Source organism: Vanderwaltozyma polyspora, genomic scaffold, assembly GCF_000150035.1.
Source record: "Vanderwaltozyma polyspora DSM 70294 KpolScaffold534 genomic scaffold, whole genome shotgun sequence".
Classification (NCBI taxonomy): Eukaryota; Fungi; Ascomycota; class Saccharomycetes; order Saccharomycetales; family Saccharomycetaceae; genus Vanderwaltozyma; species Vanderwaltozyma polyspora.
Window position 1 is genome coordinate 103,712 of NW_001834670.1, and position 24,996 is coordinate 128,707.

General features: G+C 33.2%; 10 protein-coding genes across 10 annotated transcripts; 7 read left to right on the forward strand and 3 right to left on the reverse strand.

Annotated features, from left to right (window-relative positions):
• Window positions 1-2,046: 2,046 nt before the first annotated feature.
• Window positions 2,047-3,153, forward strand: OM14 (Om14p; the record flags this gene model as incomplete). Its single annotated transcript, XM_001645368.1, has 1 exon — window positions 2,047-3,153. The coding sequence occupies one exon, from the start codon at window positions 2,047-2,049 to the stop codon at window positions 3,151-3,153; it is 1,107 nt and encodes a 368-aa protein (XP_001645418.1).
• Window positions 3,154-3,729: 576 nt separating this feature from the next.
• ROT2 (glucan 1,3-alpha-glucosidase ROT2) lies at window positions 3,730-6,537 on the forward strand (the record flags this gene model as incomplete). Its single annotated transcript, XM_001645369.1, has 1 exon — window positions 3,730-6,537. One exon carries the CDS (start codon window positions 3,730-3,732, stop codon window positions 6,535-6,537), a length of 2,808 nt encoding a protein of 935 aa, XP_001645419.1.
• A 345-nt stretch (window positions 6,538-6,882) lies between these two features.
• Window positions 6,883-8,589, forward strand: TDP1 (tyrosyl-DNA phosphodiesterase 1; the record flags this gene model as incomplete). The annotated part of the gene is made up of 1 exon (XM_001645370.1): window positions 6,883-8,589. The coding sequence occupies one exon, from the start codon at window positions 6,883-6,885 to the stop codon at window positions 8,587-8,589; it is 1,707 nt and encodes a 568-aa protein (XP_001645420.1).
• Window positions 8,590-9,062: 473 nt separating this feature from the next.
• Window positions 9,063-10,679, forward strand: PCS60 (Pcs60p; the record flags this gene model as incomplete). Its single annotated transcript, XM_001645371.1, has 1 exon — window positions 9,063-10,679. The coding sequence occupies one exon, from the start codon at window positions 9,063-9,065 to the stop codon at window positions 10,677-10,679; it is 1,617 nt and encodes a 538-aa protein (XP_001645421.1).
• Window positions 10,680-11,627: 948 nt separating this feature from the next.
• On the forward strand, window positions 11,628-12,716 carry PDB1 (pyruvate dehydrogenase (acetyl-transferring) subunit E1 beta; the record flags this gene model as incomplete). Its single annotated transcript, XM_001645372.1, has 1 exon — window positions 11,628-12,716. The coding sequence occupies one exon, from the start codon at window positions 11,628-11,630 to the stop codon at window positions 12,714-12,716; it is 1,089 nt and encodes a 362-aa protein (XP_001645422.1).
• Window positions 12,717-13,331: 615 nt separating this feature from the next.
• Window positions 13,332-14,045, reverse strand: Kpol_534p46 (uncharacterized protein; the record flags this gene model as incomplete). The annotated part of the gene is made up of 1 exon (XM_001645373.1): window positions 13,332-14,045. One exon carries the CDS (start codon window positions 14,043-14,045, stop codon window positions 13,332-13,334), a length of 714 nt encoding a protein of 237 aa, XP_001645423.1.
• Window positions 14,046-15,937: 1,892 nt separating this feature from the next.
• On the forward strand, window positions 15,938-19,474 carry PYC2 (pyruvate carboxylase 2; the record flags this gene model as incomplete). Its single annotated transcript, XM_001645374.1, has 1 exon — window positions 15,938-19,474. One exon carries the CDS (start codon window positions 15,938-15,940, stop codon window positions 19,472-19,474), a length of 3,537 nt encoding a protein of 1,178 aa, XP_001645424.1.
• A 212-nt stretch (window positions 19,475-19,686) lies between these two features.
• ATG12 (Atg12p) lies at window positions 19,687-20,319 on the reverse strand (the record flags this gene model as incomplete). The annotated part of the gene is made up of 1 exon (XM_001645375.1): window positions 19,687-20,319. The coding sequence occupies one exon, from the start codon at window positions 20,317-20,319 to the stop codon at window positions 19,687-19,689; it is 633 nt and encodes a 210-aa protein (XP_001645425.1).
• A 400-nt stretch (window positions 20,320-20,719) lies between these two features.
• On the forward strand, window positions 20,720-22,735 carry YBP1 (Ybp1p; the record flags this gene model as incomplete). The annotated part of the gene is made up of 1 exon (XM_001645376.1): window positions 20,720-22,735. The coding sequence occupies one exon, from the start codon at window positions 20,720-20,722 to the stop codon at window positions 22,733-22,735; it is 2,016 nt and encodes a 671-aa protein (XP_001645426.1).
• A 218-nt stretch (window positions 22,736-22,953) lies between these two features.
• On the reverse strand, window positions 22,954-24,426 carry HPC2 (Hpc2p; the record flags this gene model as incomplete). Its single annotated transcript, XM_001645377.1, has 1 exon — window positions 22,954-24,426. One exon carries the CDS (start codon window positions 24,424-24,426, stop codon window positions 22,954-22,956), a length of 1,473 nt encoding a protein of 490 aa, XP_001645427.1.
• Between the last annotated feature and the right edge of the window lie 570 nt (window positions 24,427-24,996).

Here is a 24,996-nt window from a genome sequence, read left to right on the forward strand (position 1 = left end):
TTTTATTTTTTTTTGGCTTTGATGTTTTGAATTTTTCTGTTAAAAGAAAACAAGCGAAGTTGTTAAATTGCTTCCCGAATTTCTATGCCACGTGACTTGGTAAAGACTATATGATATAAGATGCACGGATGTTAACAACATCCTAACATTACACATATAGCATCGGATGCCACAGTCACATAAACTCGAAATGGGATTATTCATATTTTCCAAAGATTCAGAAAGTAGAGAGGAGGTCAAGGAAATATTGTACAGTAAGTAGGTAATACTAATGGGAAAGAACAGGGAAAGGGAAAGTGAAAGTGAAAGTGAAAGGGACTGAAGTGAACTGGCAAGCACGATTATATTACATTAAAAATCGAGTTCATTAGCGTTGTATAGTATTATTATGTATGTCACAACTATTTCAAGATGAGTACTTATTTTTAGCTTGAAAGTCAATACAAGTCTGTACAATGTTTTGATAATGAATGCTAAAGAAACCAAATCTGTATTGAAATAGTATATATATCATTAATTTCTTGTCTTTCACCTTTTTGTATCCAGTTTAATTAAACGACAAAAACATTCATCAACTAGTTAGTAGTGTTTCATACAGTGGGGTTGGTTCCTTTCACTTTACAACAAACTTATTAGGAAAACCATACAAGGAACAGAACAGAAACTGTTAAATTCATACGTAGTGACTAAATACGTACACTTATTTGGTTAATATGCCGTATGCGATAATTTTAATATGGTCAAACTGAACTTTCTTTCTATCTATAGTTACGATTTTTATGTTGCAGTGTCGTATTTTATCGTCTTTAACAAACACACACATCATATTCTTACTGTAGAGCAAGCAAGCAAACAAGAAAGCAAACAAGAAAGCAAACAACCTTGTTAGGTAGTAACTTGAATTGGTACCCCAGTTTATTACTTCTACCACTAACACTACTACTACCATCCAGCCCATTTTTGACAGTCAAGAACTATTCTGTATTGTATAGAGCACTATTGAGTACATGGATTACCAATTTAGGTTCGACTGGGTTTACTTGACTAACCCAAACTTTAACTACATTATCTATATTTATTTAATTTAGAATTGTTCTATTGGCCAACTAAATGAAATGCTTTATTTAGGTTAAAAGTAGTCATTAGAGAGGTCGACTCTTTTCCCGTAATTTGTCTGGTTGCTATGTTAAAAACAAGTAAAATGTTAAATATTGTTAGTTAATTCTCTTACACCAACCAGTCTTGTTCTAGTATAGATGAAGAGTAGAACAAAAAAATACAGAATCTTATTTGTACTAGTACTGATAGTGCTAAAATATTTTCTGGGGATTGTGTCAGACTGTGTTATATTTCGGTTTTTATAATTTCTTACAGCTAGTTTCCTACAGTTCTTAAGCTTGGTTTGATCTTGTAAGTTTATATTTACATTTGTACTTTTATTTGTACTTTTATTTGTACTTGCACATTGTATATTGTATATTGTATATTGCGTATTGCATATTTATATCTATATTTATGCAAATATGAAATATTCTTAAGTCCAGTCTTTGGACAAATAAGCAGGAATTAAAACTCCTCGTATTTTGTCGTTTATAATCTTCGAATATATTCATTAAATTGCAAAGAAAAAACGAAAAAGTTAAGGTATAACATAAGACTAGGTGAATAAAATTGTATTACTCTATCCATTCTTGCTACACTCACATCATTTTCAGTCATTTCAATCCCTGCTATTTTATTGGTATATCAAGATATATTTGTATTGGAGTCTCATTTATTTGAGTTTACCAATTATGGGGTTTGCAACAAAATGTACGATTCGAATTATATTTACATATACTTTACGTGTTGATATTACTATCGATTTATATCTTAGAAAAAGTATATAAAGTGAGATATACTCCGTAATGGACTTGTACCCAAGAATTATTCTTTCATTTTTAACTTAATCTTGTTTCACTTTCTTTCAAGATATGATTTATTTGAAGATCAGTGAACTAATTTATAACAACCTTAAATCATCGTTGAATAAATAAATTCTAAAAAATGTCTACAAAGTATGTTCAAACATCAAGGGTCGATGACGTAATTTATCAATATTTTAGAACTTTATATATACTAACATTACTACTGATTATAATTTTATTATATAGAAAACACGAGTTTACATCACATTTGAAAAGAACCATAGGTAGCACTAGTAGTGGTGGTAGTAGTACTTCGGCTTCGAATTCTTCAATTTCAAGCAATAGTTCTTCTTCTAGTCGTCATTCTTCCCCTCGTAAGAACCCAGTACCTAAACCTCCAGCTCCTGGTCAAATTCCTCCCCCAGTTGAAAAAAGTTCACCTGTAAAACATCATCATCACCATCATATACATTCGTCTCGTCCATCATCTCAAAGTAATGAGACACATGTTACTCATCATAAGGATCCTATTCACAAGGCACCAATACATAAACCACCTGCTGTTCCAGAACCTGCACAAAGGAAATCGATGATTCCGGAACCTGTACAAAATAAGCCGTCGATTCCAGAACCAGTGCAAAATAAATCGATGATTCCAGAGCCTGTGCAAAGGAAACCAATGATTCCAGAACCTGTGCAAAATAAAACGTCGATTCCAGAAGCTGTTCAAGTTCAATCTATATTCCCAGAAAATGTCACAAAGCAGTCTGCAGTGACACCATCGATAAATGATCATGGTCATGATCATAAAGAACCACATACACATCATGCTCAAGAAGTTCATCACAAGGATAAGCTAGATCAAGTAGAAATACAAGAGCATAATGAAGCTACTAAAAAAGTTGACGGCGAAGAAACTCCTGAAAAGAAATCTAATGGTTCTTATTTCTCAGAAGTTGTATCTGGTTTGAAACAATTTGCTATTGGGTTAGGTGTAACCATGAGATCTAAATCAGAGTTAATAATGACTGAACTAAATAATCCAATTGTAGTATGGAACCTGCTATTTGGTACAGGTACCATTGCTGTGTTACTAACAGGATCTTTGAACAGACAAATCAGAGCTATCAAAGGCAATTCTGATAATCTGGCTTTAACTACAGCAACCGCTGTCACTGCGGCAGTATCACTAAACATCCTCTTATCAACAAAATATTACTCAACATTCGATGAAAAGAGACAATAATAATAAAAAATAATAATTTATACGACCAATAATATATTCCAATTTAACATTATTTTATTTTCTACCCCCCTCCAGTCCTATCATATTCCTTTCATATTCTAATTACGAGCATCATAAATGTTCATTAAATCTATAAATAAATATACATGTAATTTATGTAACGACTTTGAATTTACATTATTCAAGTTTTAAAATCCATATTTTGGTAATTTACCTATACTTCAACTTCGTAAGTCAAACATGTATAAACTAGTAATCATTCTTAATTTCTAAACTATCTTAGACAACCCTCTCTAATTACTGACACTTTGTATTTACTGACACACGATGGGTGTCTTACCTTTAAAACGTATCACCATTTACACGTATATAATGATGTTTGTGATTAAGCATTTCCTAATAATAACTAGTACTTATAACCAACTGATGTACATATAATAATGCCAATATTAAGAGCTGATGAACTCTAGTTGATGTATATATATCGAACTATTCAATCGGATATATTTATTTTGTATACCTGAAAACATTAATAGTTGCCCCTTGAGGATATCCTATTTCCCTTGGGTTTTTAAGATGATTTTTAATAATCGGTTTCTGATCATATTTCTGTTGCCTTTATATTGGGCTACTGCATTTGGATTCACTGAATACCTTTTAAAGACCTGCCAGCAATCTGGATTTTGTCATAGGAATAAAGTATATTCTCAAAATATTCTGAAGACTAAAAATTCTTATTATTCAATTGATCTTTCATCAATCAATTATGAAGTTGAAAAATCAAAAAGCGAACTAAATTTATTCACTGCTAATATTATTAAAACAATACCAAGACCAGACGTGGGTGACATTAAAGTTGTTTTACCTATAAGTATATCATTTTTAAAGGATACCAATAGTGTAAGGTTAACCATTGATGAAGATAGACACCCAGAGTTGGACAATTCAATTTCGGAAATATTAAACCCTTATAGATATAATGAGACTTGGAAATGGGCTTTTGACATAGATAATAAAGATATACTTCAAGGAGATAAATTGTCATTCTATGAATTGAAAGGGAGCTCAAATAATGTAATATCTTTATATAATAGAGACAATTCAATTAAAGTCGAGGTTTATACGAATTCATTCAAAATTAAAGTATTTTATAATGATACCCTAGTATTTACTGTCAATGATCGTCTATTTATGAATCTGGAACACAAGAGATTAAAAGAACTGAATTTCCAAAATATAAACCCTGAAGAAACTCCATATAATATGTTCGGTGATGATTTTGAATACTCAAAAGATGACACTTTAAAATTTGGACCAGAATCAGTTGCTTTAGATTTTACCTTCAACAATATGGAAAATGTATATGGTATACCAGAGCACGCAGATTCACTGAAATTAAAGGACACAAGTAATACAGAACCATATCGTTTGTTTAATGTAGATGTCTTTGAATATACGATTGATTCTCCAATGCCAATGTATGGTGCAATCCCTTTCATGATTGGTACCAACAAGGATACTTCCGCTGGTATATTTTGGGTTAATGCTGCAGATACTTGGGTTGATATAGCTTACGAAGGTTCTGATACAAAAACTCATTGGATTTCTGAAACTGGTATTATAGATGTAGTATTGTTCTTAGGAAAATCTCCTTCGGATTTAACAAAAAATTACATTAAATTAACTGGTAAACCACAATTGCCTTTATTATCTTCGATTGGTTACCATCAATGTAGATGGAATTATAACGATGAGCCTGATGTGTTAAATGTGGACTCAGAAATGGACAAATACCAGTTTCCATTTGATTTTATCTGGCTAGATTTAGAATATACCGATGATAAAAAATATTTCACTTGGAAACCCAACTCATTTCCAAATCCAAAACGCCTATTAAATAAGTTAGCTAGATTAGGAAGACAATTGGTTGTTTTGATTGATCCACATTTGAAATTGAATTATTTTGTTTCTGATAGTGTTGTTGAAGACCAAGGTTGTGTATATAATAGTGAAGGAGATCCATTTATCGGACATTGTTGGCCAGGTAATTCTATTTGGATTGACACCCTTAACCCAATCGGTCAAAAACTTTGGGATGGCTTTTTCAAGAAATTTATTGGCAGTATTAAGAATTTGCATATATGGAATGATATGAATGAACCTTCTATCTTTAGTGGTCCAGAAACAACTGCTCCAAAGGATTTAATACACTATGCCGGTTTTGAAGAAAGATCCATCCATAACATTTATGGTTTAAGTGTTCACGAAACTACGTATGATTCTTTAAAGGAAATTAAAGATGGAAGTGGATTGAGACCTTTCGTACTAACTAGAGCGTTTTTTGCGGGCTCCCAGAGAACTGCTGCAACTTGGACAGGTGATAATGCTGCCAACTGGGATTATTTAAGAATATCAATACCAATGTGCCTGACAAACAATATTGTGGGTATGCCATTTATAGGAGCCGACGTTGCTGGATTCTCTGGTGACCCAGAGCCAGAATTATTAGTTCGTTGGTACCAAGCAGGTATTTGGTATCCGTTTTTTAGAGGACACGCACATATCGACACCAAAAGACGTGAACCGTATTTGCTAGACGAACCTGATAGATCTATTGTTCGTGAGGCAATTCAATTGAGATATGCATTATTACCGATGTTGTATACTAGCTTTTTTAACGCTCATAGAACAGGTACTCCAATTATGAAACCAATGTTTTACGACAAGACTATGTATCCCGAATTATATGCTATTGATGATCAATTCTACGTAGGAGATAGTGGCCTATTGGTAAAGCCAATTGTTGATAAAGAGGCAACATCAGTAGAAATGATGTTTGTACCTGGTATTTATTACGAATATACGAATTTGAGCCCATTAATCATTAATGGTATAGTCCCGCAATCTAGAAATATAGATGCCCCATTAGACATAATTCCTATGTTCATTGAAGGTGGCCATATCCTAACAAGAAGAAATAAATATAGAAGATCATCAAAATTAATGCGTCATGACCCATACACTTTGGTCATTGCACCTGATGTATATGGTAATGCATTTGGGGACTTGTATATAGACGATGGTGAAACGTTTGAATTTGAAAAGGGAGAATATTTGGAAACAAATTTTTCGTTGAATGATGGAAAAGTTTTGAAATCCACCGTCTTGAATGAACCACAATTTGATAATGTCTTAGGGAACACAGATATTTATGAAATTAAGATTGCCACTGCAGCCATCAAAAAAACGGTCAAGAAGACTGTAACCATTATCTCAGGCTCAAACAAGCACGAAGTTCCATTACACCGCTCAGAAGATGGAAATTGGGTTTCTATCAGATATCCAAAGATTAAAGTGGATGAAACCTGGGAAATTACATTTTAAGCATAATTAATAGGGGATAACTTTCATCATAATTTTTAATTATATAGAATTAATTATAGATATATCAACCGAGATGAATAAATAGGATACATCTTAAAATTATAAATGAATATCTTGTCCTGTCACTATTCATTAGCAAGTTTTTGGCAAGTGACAAAATGTTATATGATAGCGCCCGTACATTTTAGTTTTTATCTGTTAAACTATATAAAATAAGGTTCCCTTTTGAACTCAATTTAAAAGGATAACCAACGATGTAGAAGGAAAAATGGCTTCTTGAAGGTTAATATATCAAGGAAGGTAATCTAATTTTGAGGATTTTGAACATTTAACATATTCATAAAGATGGATAGAAACGATATATCTGAAGTTCGCAAACGTGTTGCTGAGAGATGGTGTAACTATCAAACAGACCAAGATAGGACTGATAGTAATAAGCGCCATCATAGTGAAGAGAAAGTTGATATAAAGTCTGCTGAAGTGATTGACCTTACAAACTCTAGCGATGAAGAAACAGATTGTGATATTGAAACCAATAAATCGATTTTTGTAAAGGAAAGTGATGAGAATGAACTGTCCGAGGGAAATGCAGTTCTTGTCGATAATCCGTTTCGATTAATTAAATCAGATATTTATGATACGGGCAGAAATGGGAACCCTGTTGTAGGTTCCTCATATTTTATAACAATGGGTGAGATATTTGGTGATAAATCTCTAAGAAAAACATTTCTTTTTAGTTTCCAATTTGACTTAGATTTTATACTAAGCTTCTTCAAGCATAAAACGATAGAAAGAATAACAATTGTGGCTCAAGAAGGAACTATACTACCAGTTAGATCGAGATATCTCCGGCCGATGATGGAGATAGTGCAGATCATACAATTTAGGATGCCAGCATTCTCTTGTCACCACTCTAAGATGATTATTAATTTTTATGAAGATAATTCCTGTAAAATATTCATTCCTTCTAATAATTTCACCTATATGGAAACTAATCTTCCACAGCAGGTTTGCTGGGTTAGTCCTAGGTTGCCTGAAGCTTCAGGCACACCTCCTGAAAATAAATTTAAGAAGAATTTGTTTAAATATATATATTCATACCAAGATAAGCGTGTTCGACAGGTCTTATCTTATTTGAGGGAAATTGATTTCAATAGTCTTTCAAATGTGGAATTTGTTTATTCAGTGCCAAGTAAATCTTCAGTTTCTGGATTTAAACAATTGGCAGCTCTGTTATTAAAAAACTCTACCAAAGAAGATTTCTCTACTCCCACAGATATACAGCATCATTACCTTTGTCAAACTTCCACAATCGGTGGCTCGATATCTAAGAAATTTCCTTTAAATCTTTTTACTGGTATCATGATTCCTACTTTCTCCAGATTAATAGAGTTTAACACTGAACCAAACTCAAGATCCAAGTCTGCCTCTCCTGAAGATATGATTGAACAACTAAATTCTCACAATATTAAACCATATTTAGTATATCCTACAGTTGAGGAGATTAGAAATTCCCCAAGTGGTTGGAGTTGTTCTGGATGGTTTAACTTTCGTTACCAAAAGAATAACGAGCAATACTTATCATTATTAAATGATTTTAAGTGTTTTTACAAGCAAAATGCAAACTTGATTTCTAAGCATAGGAAAGCCACTCCATCTCATTCTAAATTCTATTTAAAATCAAAAACTTCAGTTAAATCAAATTCAAATAATCCATTTGATATCTTAGATTGGTGTGTATATACATCTGCTAATTTGAGTGTCAGTGCGTGGGGGACTTCTAGCAGACTGGCAAGAAACTACGAAGTAGGAATCCTATTCCAGAGTACCCCTGAACTACAAATAAAATGTAAGAGTTTTGTCGATGTTATATACAGAAAGGGAAGTAAATTATCAGATACAGCGCCGAGCTGTAATACAGTTAATGTCATGGTGCCCTTTACCTTACCATGCAGCCCCTATGACACTACGAAAGATGAGGCATTCTGTATATCAAAAAATTATGACCTACCAGATATAAATGGAGAATATTTTGAACCTGAATCATCATAGTTGTATTACTGATTTAGTTCCAAAGAGAATGATATAGATACGGATAAATCCAATGAATAAAAGGTCAAGTTAAACTTAATACTCTTGGTTGCCATCGTTATTGACGTAATATCGAAATAACGAGCCCTTCCGATGATTTGAACAAAGAACGACCGGCTTTAAATATTAAATTTGATACAATGCGCGATTTAATATAGGTACGGACTAAATGAGAACCTTTTTTTATTGAAAAATTACAAGAATGCGACTAGAAAGATACGATTTGATATATAAGAAAAAGGTTTAGAATGCCATCTATTAAATTTATTATCTTTCTAATGGAATCTATAATGTATTTAAGATCAAAGATTCTTTTTTCCAGATAAGTTTTATGGAAATTGTTGTTGCCACTATTTGAAATAATTTCAGGTGGAACAAGATAAATACTAAAAATACTTTAAGAGAAAATAGAAGATAAAACGAATTGATTTAGGATGACTACAACGGCTTCTTTTAACGACACATTCAGGGTTTCTGATAACGTTGCTATCGTTGTACCTGAGACAGGTGTCCAAGTGACCTATAGGGATCTTTCTCATATGGTCGGTCACTTTCAAACCATGTTTGAAGACCCAGAATCGCCATTATACGATGTTGTTGGAAGACAAAGTTCTATTGCGATCTCTATGCGCAATGGTCTAGAATTTATAGTTGCCTTTTTAGGTACTACCATGGATGCTAAAATTGGTGCACCTTTGAATTCTCAATATAAATCTGAAGAATTCGATTTCTACTTGAATGATTTGAAATCCAAGGTCATCTGTGTTAGTAAAGGTACCGTTGCGAATTCTACTAAAGCTGAGATTGTGAAATCTGCTAAAAAATTTGATTGTTTCATTGCTGAGTTATCATTTAATAAGGAAAGGTTCAGAGTAGAATATGACATTTATTCTCCAAAAGATGGTTATAATAAATTAGTCTACTCATCTTTGAACAATGCTAGATTTGTTAATCATAATGCGACTCATTTCCCAGGTTTCGCCAGGTCTAGCGATGTTGCGTTAATTTTGCATACAAGTGGTACTACTTCAAAGCCAAAAACAGTGCCCTTACTACACTTGAATATTGTTAGGAGTACATTGAATATTTCAAATACATACAAGCTAACACCAAAAGATCGTTCCTACGTAGTGATGCCATTGTTTCACGTCCATGGTTTGATTGGTGTATTGTTATCTACATTCAGAACTCAAGGTTCGGTTGTTGTCCCAGAGAAATTTAGTGCCAAGAGGTTTTGGGATGATTTTATTACTTATGAATGTAATTGGTTTAGTTGTGTTCCTACAATCAGTATGATTATGCTAAACATGCCCAAACCTGATAAGATGCCATTCATCAGATTTATTAGATCTTGCTCATCTGCATTAGCACCAGCCATTTTTACCAAGCTTGAAAAAGAGTTCAATGCACCAGTTTTAGAAGCTTATGCAATGACTGAAGCCTCACATCAAATGACATCTAATAACTTGCCTCCAGGTAAGAGAAAGCCGGGTACAGTAGGTCAACCACAGGGTGTTGAAGTAGTTATCTTAAATGATGAAGACCAAATATTACCACAGGGATCAATAGGTGAGGTTTCTATTAGAGGTGAAAATGTTACATTAGGATATGCGAATAATCCTAAAGCCAATGAAGAGAATTTCACAAGAAGAAAAAACTATTTCCGTACAGGTGATCAAGGGTTTTTTGATCCAGAAGGATTTTTAGTATTAACAGGTAGAATCAAAGAATTAATCAACAGAGGTGGTGAAAAAATTTCGCCAGTTGAATTGGATAGTATAATGTTATCGAATTCCAAGATCAACGAAGCTGTTGCATTTGGAGTCTCTGATGAAAAGTACGGACAGGTAGTACAAGCTGCAGTTGTGTTAAAACCTGGCAATAAGATGGATTATCAGGAATTGAAAGAATTTATGTCCACAAAAGTTGCTAGTTTTAAGATCCCAATCAAAGTTTACTTTGTAGATAAATTACCAAAAACCGCCACTGGTAAAATTCAAAGAAGAATTATAGCTGAAGCGTTTGCTGAGCCAAAGAAGGCTAAATTGTAAATGTAGTGAAATGATTCCGTCATCTTCAAGGTTCAAAGGACACATGTATATACACATATTACATAAGTATATAGATGAGTAATGATGAACTATATCAAACACCACGTGACCTAACAATATCAATTCATGATGATAAATAACCTCTCCAATTTAACACAAGCATCACAATCATAATCAACGGAAACCTGTAGTGTACACCCAGCCAAGATTATCCTGTCATATCCTGTCCTTTGCTATACATCCTTATCATATCCTTTATCCTATCCCGTATCTTGCCTTATTCGTAGCAAACGTGACTACACCTCCCCCCACTCAGAAACAACCACAGAAACACACAGAGAAAGAGGACTTTAACCTTCGAAATTGAAATTCGAATGGGCTGTTTCCTGCCTTTTCGAATGCCTCTTTTGGGACTGGTCTCCTCTGTCTGAGCTTGTCTCTGCTCTGGGTTGAAAAAAAAATTAATTATATAGAAATATTTATCTATGTATGCATTGCATGTACGGTAGGCCTTGTCTTGTATGTATATATTTTGCCAAAAAAAAATATATAGTCTAATCAAGTTAGCCATTTGACAAGACAAGATTGATCATTATAATATTTGCAACTTGAACACGACTCGACTGTCGTTATTCTTTGTACACTACTTTGGTCTTATTATATCCTTCCAATTCAATATATTGCAATCATATTTACAGTATTTGTTCTAGTTCTAGTACCATTGCTGTTAAAAATTATATTTATATATAGTTAGCTATAAGATATTATCATTATTATCTTATATTATATAATATAATATAATTTGGCTTTAATTCCAATTGATAAAAATTATAATCTCTTACTCTTGCTATCGAGACAAAGGGGGGTCTGCCATCTATTTATTAATTGATTAAAGGTTTGTTTTAAGTTTTGATTTTAGTTCCTGTAGGTAATCATATAAGAATAATAATGTCATTTATCAAGGGTAAGTTCACTGTACCAAGTTCCATTGGTTATGTTTCAAAATCTATTTTTAACGTTTCTTCAAGAAGGTTTGCTTCTTCAAAAACCATGACCGTTAGAGAAGCATTGAATTCTGCAATGGCTGAAGAATTGGATCGTGATGATGATGTATTCATCATTGGTGAAGAAGTTGCCCAGTACAACGGTGCTTACAAAGTCACAAAGGGTTTGTTGGATAGATTTGGTGAAAGAAGAGTTGTTGATACACCAATTACTGAATATGGTTTCACAGGTTTAGCCATTGGTGCTGCTTTGAAAGGTTTAAAACCAATTGTCGAATTCATGTCTTTTAATTTCTCAATGCAAGCTATTGACCATGTTGTTAACTCTGCTGCAAAAACTCACTATATGTCTGGTGGTACCCAAAAGTGTCAAGTTGTCTTTAGAGGTCCAAACGGTTCTGCTGTCGGTGTTGCTGCTCAGCATTCTCAAGATTACTCAGCATGGTACGGTTCTATTCCAGGTTTAAAAGTTTTAGTTCCTTATTCTGCTGAAGATGCAAGAGGTTTGCTAAAGGCTGCCATTAGAGATCCAAATCCCGTCGTCTTTTTAGAAAATGAATTATTATACGGTGAATCTTTCGAAGTCTCTGAAGAAGCCCTATCTCCTGATTTTACCTTGCCATATAAAGCTAAGATCGAAAGAGAAGGTACTGATATTTCAATCGTTACATACACAAGAAATGTTCAATTCTCATTAGAAGCTGCTGAGATTTTAAGTAAGCAATACGGTATTAACGCTGAAGTTATCAACTTGCGTTCTATTAGACCATTGGATGTTGAAGCAATTATCAATACTGTCAAAAAGACAAACCATTTAATTACTGTCGAATCAACATTCCCAAGTTTCGGTGTTGGTTCAGAAATTATTGCTCAAGTTATGGAATCCGAAGCATTCGATCATTTAGATGCTCCAGTTAGAAGAGTCACCGGTGCTGATGTCCCAACACCATACGCAAAAGAATTAGAAGATTTCGCCTTCCCTGATCCAGACACCATTGTTAGAGCTGTTAAAGAAGTTCTAGCAGTAGAATAAGATCAATAACACCCCTATTCTATTTCCATCTTTTCTCTTTTCTCAAAAGAGACCCCATTTTTAAAGGCTAAATTTAATCTGATTGCTTGTGAAGTAAATATTATTCGTTACTCGATCAATTAGAACCATTTTCAATTGCTATTATCGTTGTTGCATTGTGGATACTTCATTATGAAATCACAAGATTAAATGCAGTTGAACCAACACAATTGCAGCAATACTCTTTCATAAAAAAAAGAGGATGAGTGAGTAACTTTAAAACACGAAATAAAATAAACTAATTAAAAAAATAAAAATAATTAAGCCTATTATGATCAATATATTATATATTTATTTTATTGTAAATATTCCTTCCTATACTTTATTGTTTTTTTATTATCAAAATATATATCTTCAATAATTACATACTCTTTATTACCATTGACAAAATATAAAAGTGATCAGTCAGGGTTTAACGTTGCTCTAGTTTGCCTTTGCTGTGTCATTGGACCCATTCCGACACTTTCTCATCAACTATTCCCTGTTATCCACGGTATGCCTTGATATCATTTCCTTTAAACTCTATAGATCCTATTTGCAGTATACAATCCATATATTTATATTTATATTCTGCCTTTATTTCTGATTCTTTATTTTATTTAACCATCTCTGTCTCTTACTTCTTACTGTTACAGACGTTCGTCTGTCAGTTGCCTCAGTATCGCCAGTCTTGCTTGTCCTTTTTCTTCTTGTACTCTTTAAGTTCCTTGAAGGTGTCTCTGAACTTGCAGTATGTTCATCATCTATGCTACCCAGCTTATCAGACGTATTAACATCAGATTCTGGATTCCTATACCTTTGGATCATTTTATCATCACTGTCGGTTGAATATGGTGTGAGAGGAAACAATATATCAAACTTATCCATAATCTGGGATTCTAAATCATTTTTAGCTTCATCTAAACATATATTCAAAAGAGTATTAATTGTTCTTTTCGGGTCTTGGACACGGGTATAAGACGAATTCGGCGGTTGAGGCGTTACTAGAGGTCTGAAAGGAAGGATTTGTCTCAGAATCTTTTCGACAGCTTCTTTATTAGTTTTATTTAATACGTCACGAAGATACAATATGGTTTCTTGCAATTTAGTTTCTTCAGCTTTCCATATATTTCCCTCATATTCTAGTAATTTAAATAAAATATCATATCTTTCTTTATTACTAGGCGTTATAGAAGATGGTAATACCATCTCCAAAAAATGATTAAGCTTTTCAGTTCTTGTTAAAGGTTCATGAGTAGCCACACCATGGTATGGGCGAAATATATATTTACCTCTAAATTCTTCATCCATAGCCTTACGCTCTCTTGCCACATGATTTTCTGATTGTACTAGTTCATCAGTAGTTGCATTTGTTGCTCGTTTTACCACATGAAGTACAATATCTTGATTTGAATACGCAGGTTCATAGCCCAATTTATCAAGAAACGATAAATCGACTGATTCTATGTCGAATTAAGTAGTTTCCATGATGTAGCACTTGTATCGGTAAATATTCTTTATTATATCAAATTACCACAACAAAAATGTATTTATAGAAGGTATCTTGGTATCAAAAAGTTTGGTTCTTACTATATTGATTACCTTTACATCCTTCATTTTATATGATTTATTTTGTACATTACATTTTTGATTCTAAAACTTTAACTGCAGTTTCATGCAATATTTTACCTTTATTTGGAATATAACTCTAACACATGCGACCAATGCAATACCAAGATGAATGGCAATTGCATTCTAGGTTCCAATTAAAACCCATTCTCTTACTTTCACAATGTTAAGTCTAGATCTTGCAAAAAATAGTCAACTATCCAGCCAATTGATGAATACATTAAATGTCATGACGAATGACAAATTTAAGCTCGCCTTGCATGATTCTAAAATAATTATAAGCTTATATTACTCGAATCAATCAATTAATCAATCATAAATACTAAATTAGTTTGTCTGACTGTTCATCGAGTTAAGCATCTATCTACTCTCTTAATTCTTGACCTTTTTTGAACAACGTTTCGAAACAAGATATTGGAAAGCCTTTCGAAAGAGGTTTTCCCATAGTCAAATGGCGAATTGAGGTTTTATCAGGAAGAGTTGTGACCCTCTCTTTTCTTATCCTCAGACCACTTCCCAATCTGTCTTCAATTCGATGGTCATGGTGATAATGACGCCTTTTACCAAGAGAAGGCTAACCGAAAAGGCTTTTATTGTTTGATTGCTTGTTGCTTCTTCTAATTGGTAGTGGCTACGATACCACAAGATGGTCAAGTGTGAGGATGGCTAGCACAACAACTCACTGGTGCTATCTATTTACGATCTCAGTACCTGCTACCTACTACCTACTACCTACTACCTACTTACTAGTGGATAACTAATGAAAAAGTATTCTCTTCACGAACAAGGAATGTGGAAAATTTAATTTGTAAACTGGTTTCGAAACTAGCAAGTGGGTCACAGTGGTGCTTAACTGCTGGATACTTTTACTGTTACTGTTACTTCAACTGCTACTTCAACTGCTACCGCAATTATTTCCCAGTTTCGAGATAACTGTATAAAGGTTTCTTATTCACAGTCTTAGTACTAACCAGGATGGCAGTTTTCTATCCTATCCTACTATATGCTATACTATTCTCTAGCATCCGTATCAGTATCCTGTAAACACACCCACTCTCTCTTTCTCGACTAGCAACTTTATTTGAAGTGTATGTACAACTGCGTTGTAGGTTTTTATAAACCACACCACTCTACTAGGACCTTATGACACCTCTGATATCATCATTGCAATTGTTCGTGATGTAGCTAATGCGATCAATTAATTATATTGGATGGGATTGAATTGAATTGGATTGAATTGAATTGACAGTGGGGTTGTATTGTAATAAAAGGGATTCTTGTTAACAATTATATATAAATATATAAATATCATATTCATTATGTCAAACTTGTTATTAATACTTAAGCTCTATTGAAACATTTTATTATACATCACTATTATAATTAATATAATAAATCTAGATAATAAGGGGGATTTAATTCTTGATATATTCGTATATTTTTATTAGTATTGTATAAATATTATACTATATTATATTATTTGTATTATATGGTTAATATTGAACTAAATTAGTCATAATAAGACCGAATTGAATTGAATTGAACTGGTTTATTCTATATACACCCAATTCATAATGTCAAAAAAGGCTTTCACTGGTATGAGAGATGCCCAAAGTCTTTTGGGTAATAAAAATAAGCTTATGGTAGCTAATAGAGGTGAAATTCCAATTAGAATCTTTAGAACTGCCCATGAATTATATATGAGAACTTTAGCAATTTATTCACATCAAGATAGATTGTCTCTACATAGATTGAAAGCTGATGAGTCTTATGTTATTGGTAAAGAAGGTCAATATACACCTGTTGGTGCCTATTTGGCAATTGATGAAATTATTGACATTGCTAAGAAACATGATGTAGATTTCATCCATCCTGGCTATGGGTTCCTATCAGAAAATGCAGAATTCGCAGCTAAAGTTATTGAAGCAGGTATCACTTGGATTGGTCCTCCTCCTGAAGTAATTAATTCTGTTGGTGATAAAGTTGCTGCAAGAAATTTGGCTGCAAGAGCTAACGTCCCAACTGTTCCTGGTACTCCAGGTCCAATCGAAACTGCTGAAGAAGCAGAAGCATTCGTTGAAAAATATGGATATCCTGTAATTATAAAAGCTGCTTATGGTGGTGGTGGTAGAGGTATGAGAGTGGTCAAAGAAGGTGACAGTGTTGCAGATGCCTTCCAAAGAGCTAGATCAGAAGCTATTTCCGCATTTGGTAATGGTACTTGTTTTGTAGAAAGATTCTTGGAACGTCCAAAACATATAGAAGTACAATTATTAGCTGATAATTACGGTAACGTAGTACATCTTTTTGAAAGAGACTGCTCTGTTCAAAGAAGACACCAAAAAGTTGTGGAAGTTGCCCCAGCAAAAACACTACCAATTCATGTACGTAACGCAATCTTAACAGATGCTGTTAAATTGGCTAAAGAAGCCGGTTACCAAAATGCTGGTACAGCTGAATTTTTGGTAGACAGTCAAAATAGACATTATTTCATTGAGATTAATCCAAGAATTCAAGTTGAACATACTATCACTGAAGAAATTACAGGTATTGATATTGTCGCTGCACAAATCCAAATAGCTTCAGGTGCTTCACTTGAAGACTTAGGTTTATTCCAAGATAAAATTACAACAAGAGGTTTTGCAATCCAATGTCGTATTACCACTGAAAACCCATCCAAAAACTTCCAACCTGATACAGGTAAATTAGAAGTTTATCGTTCCACTGGTGGTAACGGTGTCAGATTAGATGGTGGTAATGTGTATGTTGGGGCTGAAATTTCTCCACATTACGATTCGATGTTAGTTAAGTGTACCTGTCTGGGTTCTACTTATGAGATAGCCAGACGTAAGATAATTCGTTCTTTAATTGAATTCAGAATTAGAGGTGTCAAAACTAATATTCCTTTCTTGATCACTTTGTTGAATCATGAAGTTTTCATCCACGGTGAATATTGGACTACTTTTATTGATGACACTCCTCAATTATTTAAGATGTTGTCATCAAGAGACAGAGCAACTAAAGTATTGAATTATCTTGCTGATATTGCAGTCAATGGCCCTTCAATTAAAGGTCAAATAGGTTTACCTAAATTGGCAATGAATCCAACTGTTCCTGATATTCATGACTCTGAGGGCAATGTTGTTAATGTCACCAATGCCCCACCAAGTGGTTGGAGACAGATTTTATTGGAACATGGTCCTGAAGTATTTGCTAAAAAGGTCAGAGAGTTTGACGGTACTTTGATCATGGATACTACCTGGAGAGATGCTCATCAATCTTTATTGGCTACTAGAGTTAGAACTCATGATCTAGTTACAATTGCCCCAACCACAGCTCATGCCCTAGCTGGTGCTTTTGCCCTAGAGTGTTGGGGTGGTGCTACTTTTGACGTTGCTATGAGATTCTTACATGAAGATCCATGGGAACGTTTAAGAAAGTTAAGAAAGCTGGTTCCAAATATTCCTTTCCAAATGTTATTACGTGGTGCCAATGGTGTAGCATACTCCTCTTTGCCTGATAACGCAATTGATCACTTTGTTAAACAAGCAAAGGACAATGGTGTCGATATCTTCAGAGTTTTTGATGCTTTGAATGATTTAGAACAATTGAAGGTAGGTGTTGATGCTGTTAAGAAGGCCGGTGGTGTTGTTGAAGCAACTGTTTGTTACTCTGGTGATATGTTACAACCGGGCAAAAAATACAATCTAGATTATTATATGGAAATTGCTGATAAAATTGTTAAAATGGGTACCCATATTTTGGGTATTAAGGATATGGCAGGTACTTTGAAACCAGCTGCTGCAAAGATATTAATTGGCTCTTTAAGAACGAAATATCCAAATCTGCCAATCCATGTTCATTCCCATGATTCTGCAGGTACCGCAGTTACATCTATGATTGCATGTGCTTTGGCTGGTGCTGATGTTGTTGATGTTGCTACCAATTCAATGTCAGGTCTAACATCTCAAGCATCTGTTAATGCTGTTTTGGCATCTCTTGACAGCAGTGTCAACACCAATATTGATGTCAATCATGTAACAGAGTTGGATGCCTATTGGGCTGAAATTAGATTATTGTATTCTGGTTTCGATGCAGACTTGAAAGGTCCAGATCCAGATGTTTACGAACATGAAATCCCTGGTGGTCAATTGACTAACTTGTTGTTTCAAGCTCAACAATTAGGTTTAGGTGAACAATGGGCTGAAACAAAGAGAGCCTATAGGGAAGCTAATTATTTGTTGGGTGATATCGTTAAGGTCACTCCTACATCTAAGGTTGTTGGTGATTTAGCCCAATTTATGGTCACTAACAAATTAACATCAGATGATATCAGAAGATTAGCTAACTCTCTAGATTTCCCAGATTCTGTCATGGACTTCTTTGAAGGTTTAATCGGTCAACCATACGGTGGATTCCCTGAACCTCTAAGATCTGATATTCTAAGAAATAAGAGAAAGAAGTTGACTTGTCGTCCAGGTTTGGAATTGGCTCCATTTGATTTAGAAAAGATTAGAGAAGATTTGGAAGGTAGATTTGGTGATGTTGATGAATGTGATGTGGCCTCATATAATATGTATCCAAAGGTCTTTGAAGACTTCCAAAAAGTAAGAGAAACTTATGGTGATTTATCTATTCTTCCAACAAAGAACTTTTTGGCTCCTCCAGTAATTGGTGAAGAAATTGAGATTATTTTGGAACAAGGTAAGAATTTAATTATCAAATTCCAAGCTATTGGTGATTTGAGAAAAGATACCGGTACCAGAGAAGTTTACTTCGAATTGAACGGTGAATTGAGACAAATTCTAGTTGTTGATAAAACTCAAAAGGTGGATTCTGTTGCTAAGCCAAAAGCTGACGCACATGATCCATTCCAAATCGGTGCACCAATGGCTGGTGTGATTGTTGAAGTTAAAGTCCATAAGGGTTCTTTGGTTAAAAAAGGTGAACCTATTGCAGTTTTGAGTGCAATGAAAATGGAAATGGTTATTTCTTCAGTTGCAGACGGTCTTGTCAAGGAAGTATTTGTTAATGACGGTGACAATGTCGATGCCTCAGATTTGCTAGTTTTATTGGAAGACACTGTTCCTCCAGCAGAAAAGGAAAATTAGACCCTAGTATAGATAATTTAGAGTTTTTATGTAGATATTTAACGATAATAAAGTCCTTCATATAAACAGAAAAGGTTACAATCATAATATTGATAATAATACGTAATTGCCAATTATTTATATCAATTTGAAAATTGATTCGATTCTATTTATGTGCTAATTTATGTTGTTGTAGTAGTTTTATATATTTGAACAACTATAACTTCAATGTTCTAACCAAATGCAACTGTCCCGCAGTAGCTTACTATAAGTTCATCATTAACTTTGAATTGAGACCATAAGCTACCGATAGTCTGTTGAGGGTTAGGTGCAAATGAATTATTAATGTAACAAAACACTTGTTCCACTTTAAGTCGTTTCTTTAAAAATAATATAATCATTGAAAATGTTTGTTGAGATGATATCGTACAGACAGATGGAGTAATTAGAGGAATAGACCCAATAGGTTGAAATTTTATTTGAATTTTATGAACTGTTTTTTCAATATCTTGTTCCATCTCTTTAATCGATAATTGATGCAAAAATTCATTAGTAGTAGGAGGCAACTTGTCCAAAATCAACGAAGTAGTCATCGGTACCTCCTGTTTAGGTACACTAATCTCCTCTTCATCGTACTCAGAAGGTATTATATCATTATCAGTCCCATCTCCATTGCTATCACCGTCAGTAGCAGCCAATCCTAATTGCGAAAGTCTTTTGCTGTATTGCTCCAACCTGCTCTGCATTACATTACCAGTAGATAACGACAAGGGATCTTGACTCATTAACCGACCATTCTCAGAATAACCACTGGAAATTTCAGAATCTTCATGATCACTTTCACTCTCTAATAACATGCCACTCATCTTCCCATTAAAAATATGTAAACCGAACCAACCTATACTCAAAATCTAAAACCCAAAATATATAACATAAACCTTACAAGTTATTATCTTCAATAACCACTACCCATTGACTGTAATGTGTTGTCCATTGGGAAGTTCTTGTACTATTCATCTTCACCATTTTTTACCAACCTTTAAATGTATCCTTTAGTTCCAGAATTTTAAAGCCTTTAATAATGAAATTTTCCACTTTTTGATTTAAATTGAAATATTGAAATATAAAAAAAGAGCCTATCATTATTGAAATTCAATTAAGTTATCTTTATTGTTGAAGCTTTAAGAAGGTTGGTAGTTAATCAGGGTTCCTTATTATTGATTTATCTAAGAGAACGTTGTTGCCAGTTTTTTGTTTTAATGAGATATGATGGAGAATATTGAAGTTATTTGTGAACAGCTTGTTACGAGCTTCAACCAAGAGCATGATGACCCTTTGGCTATTGTTATTGACATTGATATGTATGCAGAAGAGGTCAATGAATATGGAAGTATTCTTGATAAGGAGGTTTATTTGAAAGAATTGTTAAAGCAGCTGCAAGAACACCATGATATTGTTGGAAAAATTGGTTGGGACCTTCCAGAAGTTTTATTGAAATTTTATGTTCCCAAAAATATTGATGTTCGTAAAAGTCTTCATAGCAGTGATATTATTATCACTGTCATGAAATGTTTCAATGAGATTGCATTGGCTGGTAATCCAAAGGAATGTTTACTGACTGGTTGTGAATTGTTGTCAAAATTAAGTATTTTAGAATTTAAGAAAATTGAGGATAAAGCAAAGGGTACTAACAATGATGATAAGGGTGGTAGTAATGATACTACTAGCAGAGAAAATTTGGTTACGGTTACTGAGGATGGTGAATATTTGTTCCATAGAACTCAAACTGATTTCTTTTTTGGCTTGTATTTGCACGTTATATTTGAATTAATTGTCACTACCTTAAGACGTATTAGTACATTATATCCTTCAAAGTATTTAGGGATGGCAACAGCTGCAATTATGAAATGTGTTAGAAACAATATTGATTATATGGATGACTGTAATTTGATCTTGCGTCGTATTTATACCTTCTGTAGAGGTTATCTTCCAGCTGAAATACCAAGAGACTTATTAGAGAGTGAAAAAATTTCTAATGATGATTTGAAACGAATTTCTGAAAAGGAATTAGATACTCAAGGGAAACTGCTACAAGTTTTCTCGACTTTTGGTATTGATATATGTTTAAGAAATTTCAATACTAAGATTGATGTTAAGTTTTTTTATGATTTAGCCAGAAAAGCAATGGTTATTTCTCAATATGAAAATAATGTGTATGAATTGATTTCGAGATATTACCAATTGGCTCAGGCTTTTGATATAAACCTGGAGGACGAACTATTGAAATTTATTAAGGACTCTAGGAAAATTTATTCTTCTTTACCAAAGGATTCAGAAATTACAAGTGATGAAGCCAGAGTTTTGATTTCTCAAGCTGTATATAAGTTATCTTATACATATTCATTACAAAAGATAACAAAGCAAACCAAGTTTACGTTGGATCAACAAGGTATCTTCATTTTATCCGGTTTCCATTATTTCGAAACTTGTAAACATTTATTGCCTGAGTTAGACATTAAAGATGCAATTTATATGTATTTACGTGTTACTACTCCAACCTTATATGCAGATGTCTACAGGAATAATTCATCAGAGAATATTGCTCGTTATTGGTTGTGGGTATCTATTATTAATTCCTCGATTGAGAAGGCTAGAAGTAACTTGAAGGAATTGCCATCTTATGTTTTTAGTGTATTCTTCGAAGTTTTGCTAACTAGAAATCTAGCAGAGCATAATGAAGAAACAAGATTATCATCATTTACATTATTGACTAGATTATTATGTTTAGCACCAGAAGATGTTGCATTTGATGTAATTATGCAAGTTTTAGAGGAAAAACGTAATTTGCCTGCAAAATCATGTGTATTGGGTATTATGAAAGATCTTACAACTAGAACACGCCAATGTTTCGATGATTTTGAGAAAGAAGAATGCTCAATTGCTAACAAAATGAAAGAAATGAACATTGAAGATAAAAGTACAACATCGTTAATGAGACCATATTTGGTATTGGATGATCACAAAATGAATGCTATTCATAAAATATCATTGAACTATATCGTGAATTTTAATTTGTCTGAGTATAATGAATCTGCATTATTGCTGATGTTAAATTTCATTAAATTTTTTAACGCTGTTAATGAGCAATGGGATAATAAGTTATTAATTGAGGTACAAGAAAAGATCGATGCAAAGTTCAATGAAAAGAGAAATTACAATGACAAAGGTGAAGTCAAGCTAATTCTAGAGGCTAATAAGAAATTAGGGGACTATTTGAAATAGGATTTAAATATAAGAGACTATGAAACATAATAAGTAAGTTGACAATCATTTTTTTTACAAGTTAATTTTACATAGATTTAAGTAACAATGTATTTTAATAATAAGGATTTCACATATGAATCATCAGTTACTGTTCGAATGATGTCTTTTAAAAAACTTGGGATATGTATATCTATATTTATATTTATAATTATATATGGTTACAATTTAGCATCTGGTTATTTATTTTTGATACCACCCCTTTTCATTGTACCATTAGTTCGTTCTAAACTAGCATAATGACCTTTCTCGATTAGAGGACCAAAAAAAACGAAGAAACCATCCTTCGTAGCCGCTCTCTGTTCTTCCCAAGCCAATTCGGAATCGTCAATAAATGGATCTTCTGTGTCATATTTACCTATTAGATTTTTACCTTTATTAGGGTGTGATTTTTTCTTTGGAGAGTTCGTTAATTTATCTTCGTCTTCATCTTCATCGTCATCTTCATCATCATCTATAACCATTGAATCTAGATCTTCTTCATTACCATCGATACCTTCAACTTTACCTGTTGTTTCATTCAACTGTCCCAGTAGATTTCTTTTTGCACGTAATAGTTCGCTTTCACTTTCTGGCGTTCCACTGTTATTTTTATTATTTAATTTGAATGAACTGAAATTTTCTCTTATTATTTGAGACAGACTGAAATTCACCTGGCCATTTTCGTCTAGATAATCATTATTTGAAGTTTGATATAGTGGTATATCTACAATAACCACTGGATCAGCTGGTTCAGTTGATGTTGCTCTATCTTTTTCCATTTCAAAAACCTCTAGCAAAGAAGGTGCTTTAATTTGTGATGCAGGAAGCAATTTTTTTACAGAAGATGAGTTTCCAGAACTATTATTCTGATTGCTAGTTGTAGTTGTTGTTGTTGTTGTAGTTGTTGTTGCGGGATTGGTGGCAGAAGTATTAGAAGTAGTAGGAATATTATTGGAAGTGGCCGCGGTTGTAGATGAAGCTGATGTTCCACCAGTAGTAGATATTGATGTTGATGATATTAGTGTAGATGCATCTTTTGCTAATTTTGAAGTATCCCTTGAAATGCTTGGTTTATTTATTTTCCCCTTTGATTTTACTTTTGGAGAATCAGTCTTACTTTTTTTATTACTATTGGGGGTATTTGAATTTGTATTACTATTAGACAGATTATTCGAAACTGATGAGTTTTTCTTCTTATTGTCTGCATTTGTAGTATTTATATTTTTAACTTTAGGAGTCTTTACATTCTGTCTTTTTATAGTTGTTGAAGCTTCATTTTTTTTAATATTTGAATTTAATGATTTTGTCAATGTTGAACTAGTGTCATTAGGAGTAGAACTAGTGGTGGTAGCAGTTGCAGCAGTTGTAGCAGTCTCGCTAGTTGTACTAGTCTTCGTAGTAGAGGTGGTAGTATTGGGAGAAGGAAGAGGAGCAATCGCCATTAAAGGAACAGGAGTGTTTGTATTTGTACTGGTATTACTATTTATAGATGGTGAATCTGTATCTGATAATAATGAAGATATCCTTACTTGAGACATTATACCTGTAGTACTAGCGCTGGCACTATTGTTGTTGTTGTTGTTACTATTATTACTGGCACTGCTATTATTATTGTTTCTATTTTTCGCTAGTTCCTCAGCAATATTTAGTTTCTGATCATCGTGAGACATAATTAAAATTCCAAAGAGGGATAAATTAGTTTTTAGCTTTGTTGTACTAATTGATTTGTCACCACAAAATTAACTTAAAAACAGGAAAAACAAAAGAGCAAATGGGTCTTGATAATTCTGTATCAACTAAATTAACAGTTAACAGTGCTTATTGAAGTTTTATTTATAAGGAAGTATATTGGAAAATGTTGGGATGATCTTGTCCCCCAATAATAAATTTATATTTATGGTTCTAGTACTGTTTAAATTAAAATATTGAATTGATTGATCGATCATTGTTTAAAATCAAATTCTTACTTTTCATCTCTAGTTACCCTACCCTACTTTACTTTACCTTTAAAAAAACACAAAACCAAAAAAAAAAAAAAAAAAAAAAAGAATCCGAACCACAAAAACAAAAAAACGGCCCAAAATTTTTTTTAAAAAAAAAACACAAAAACACAAAAACACAAAAACGACAAAAAAATTTAAAGAAATTTTAAAGTGAAGCTAAAAGCTATATAAAAAACAGGGAAACACCCCATCTTTAAAATATTAACAAGTTAATTAAGATTGTATTGTATTCTTTTC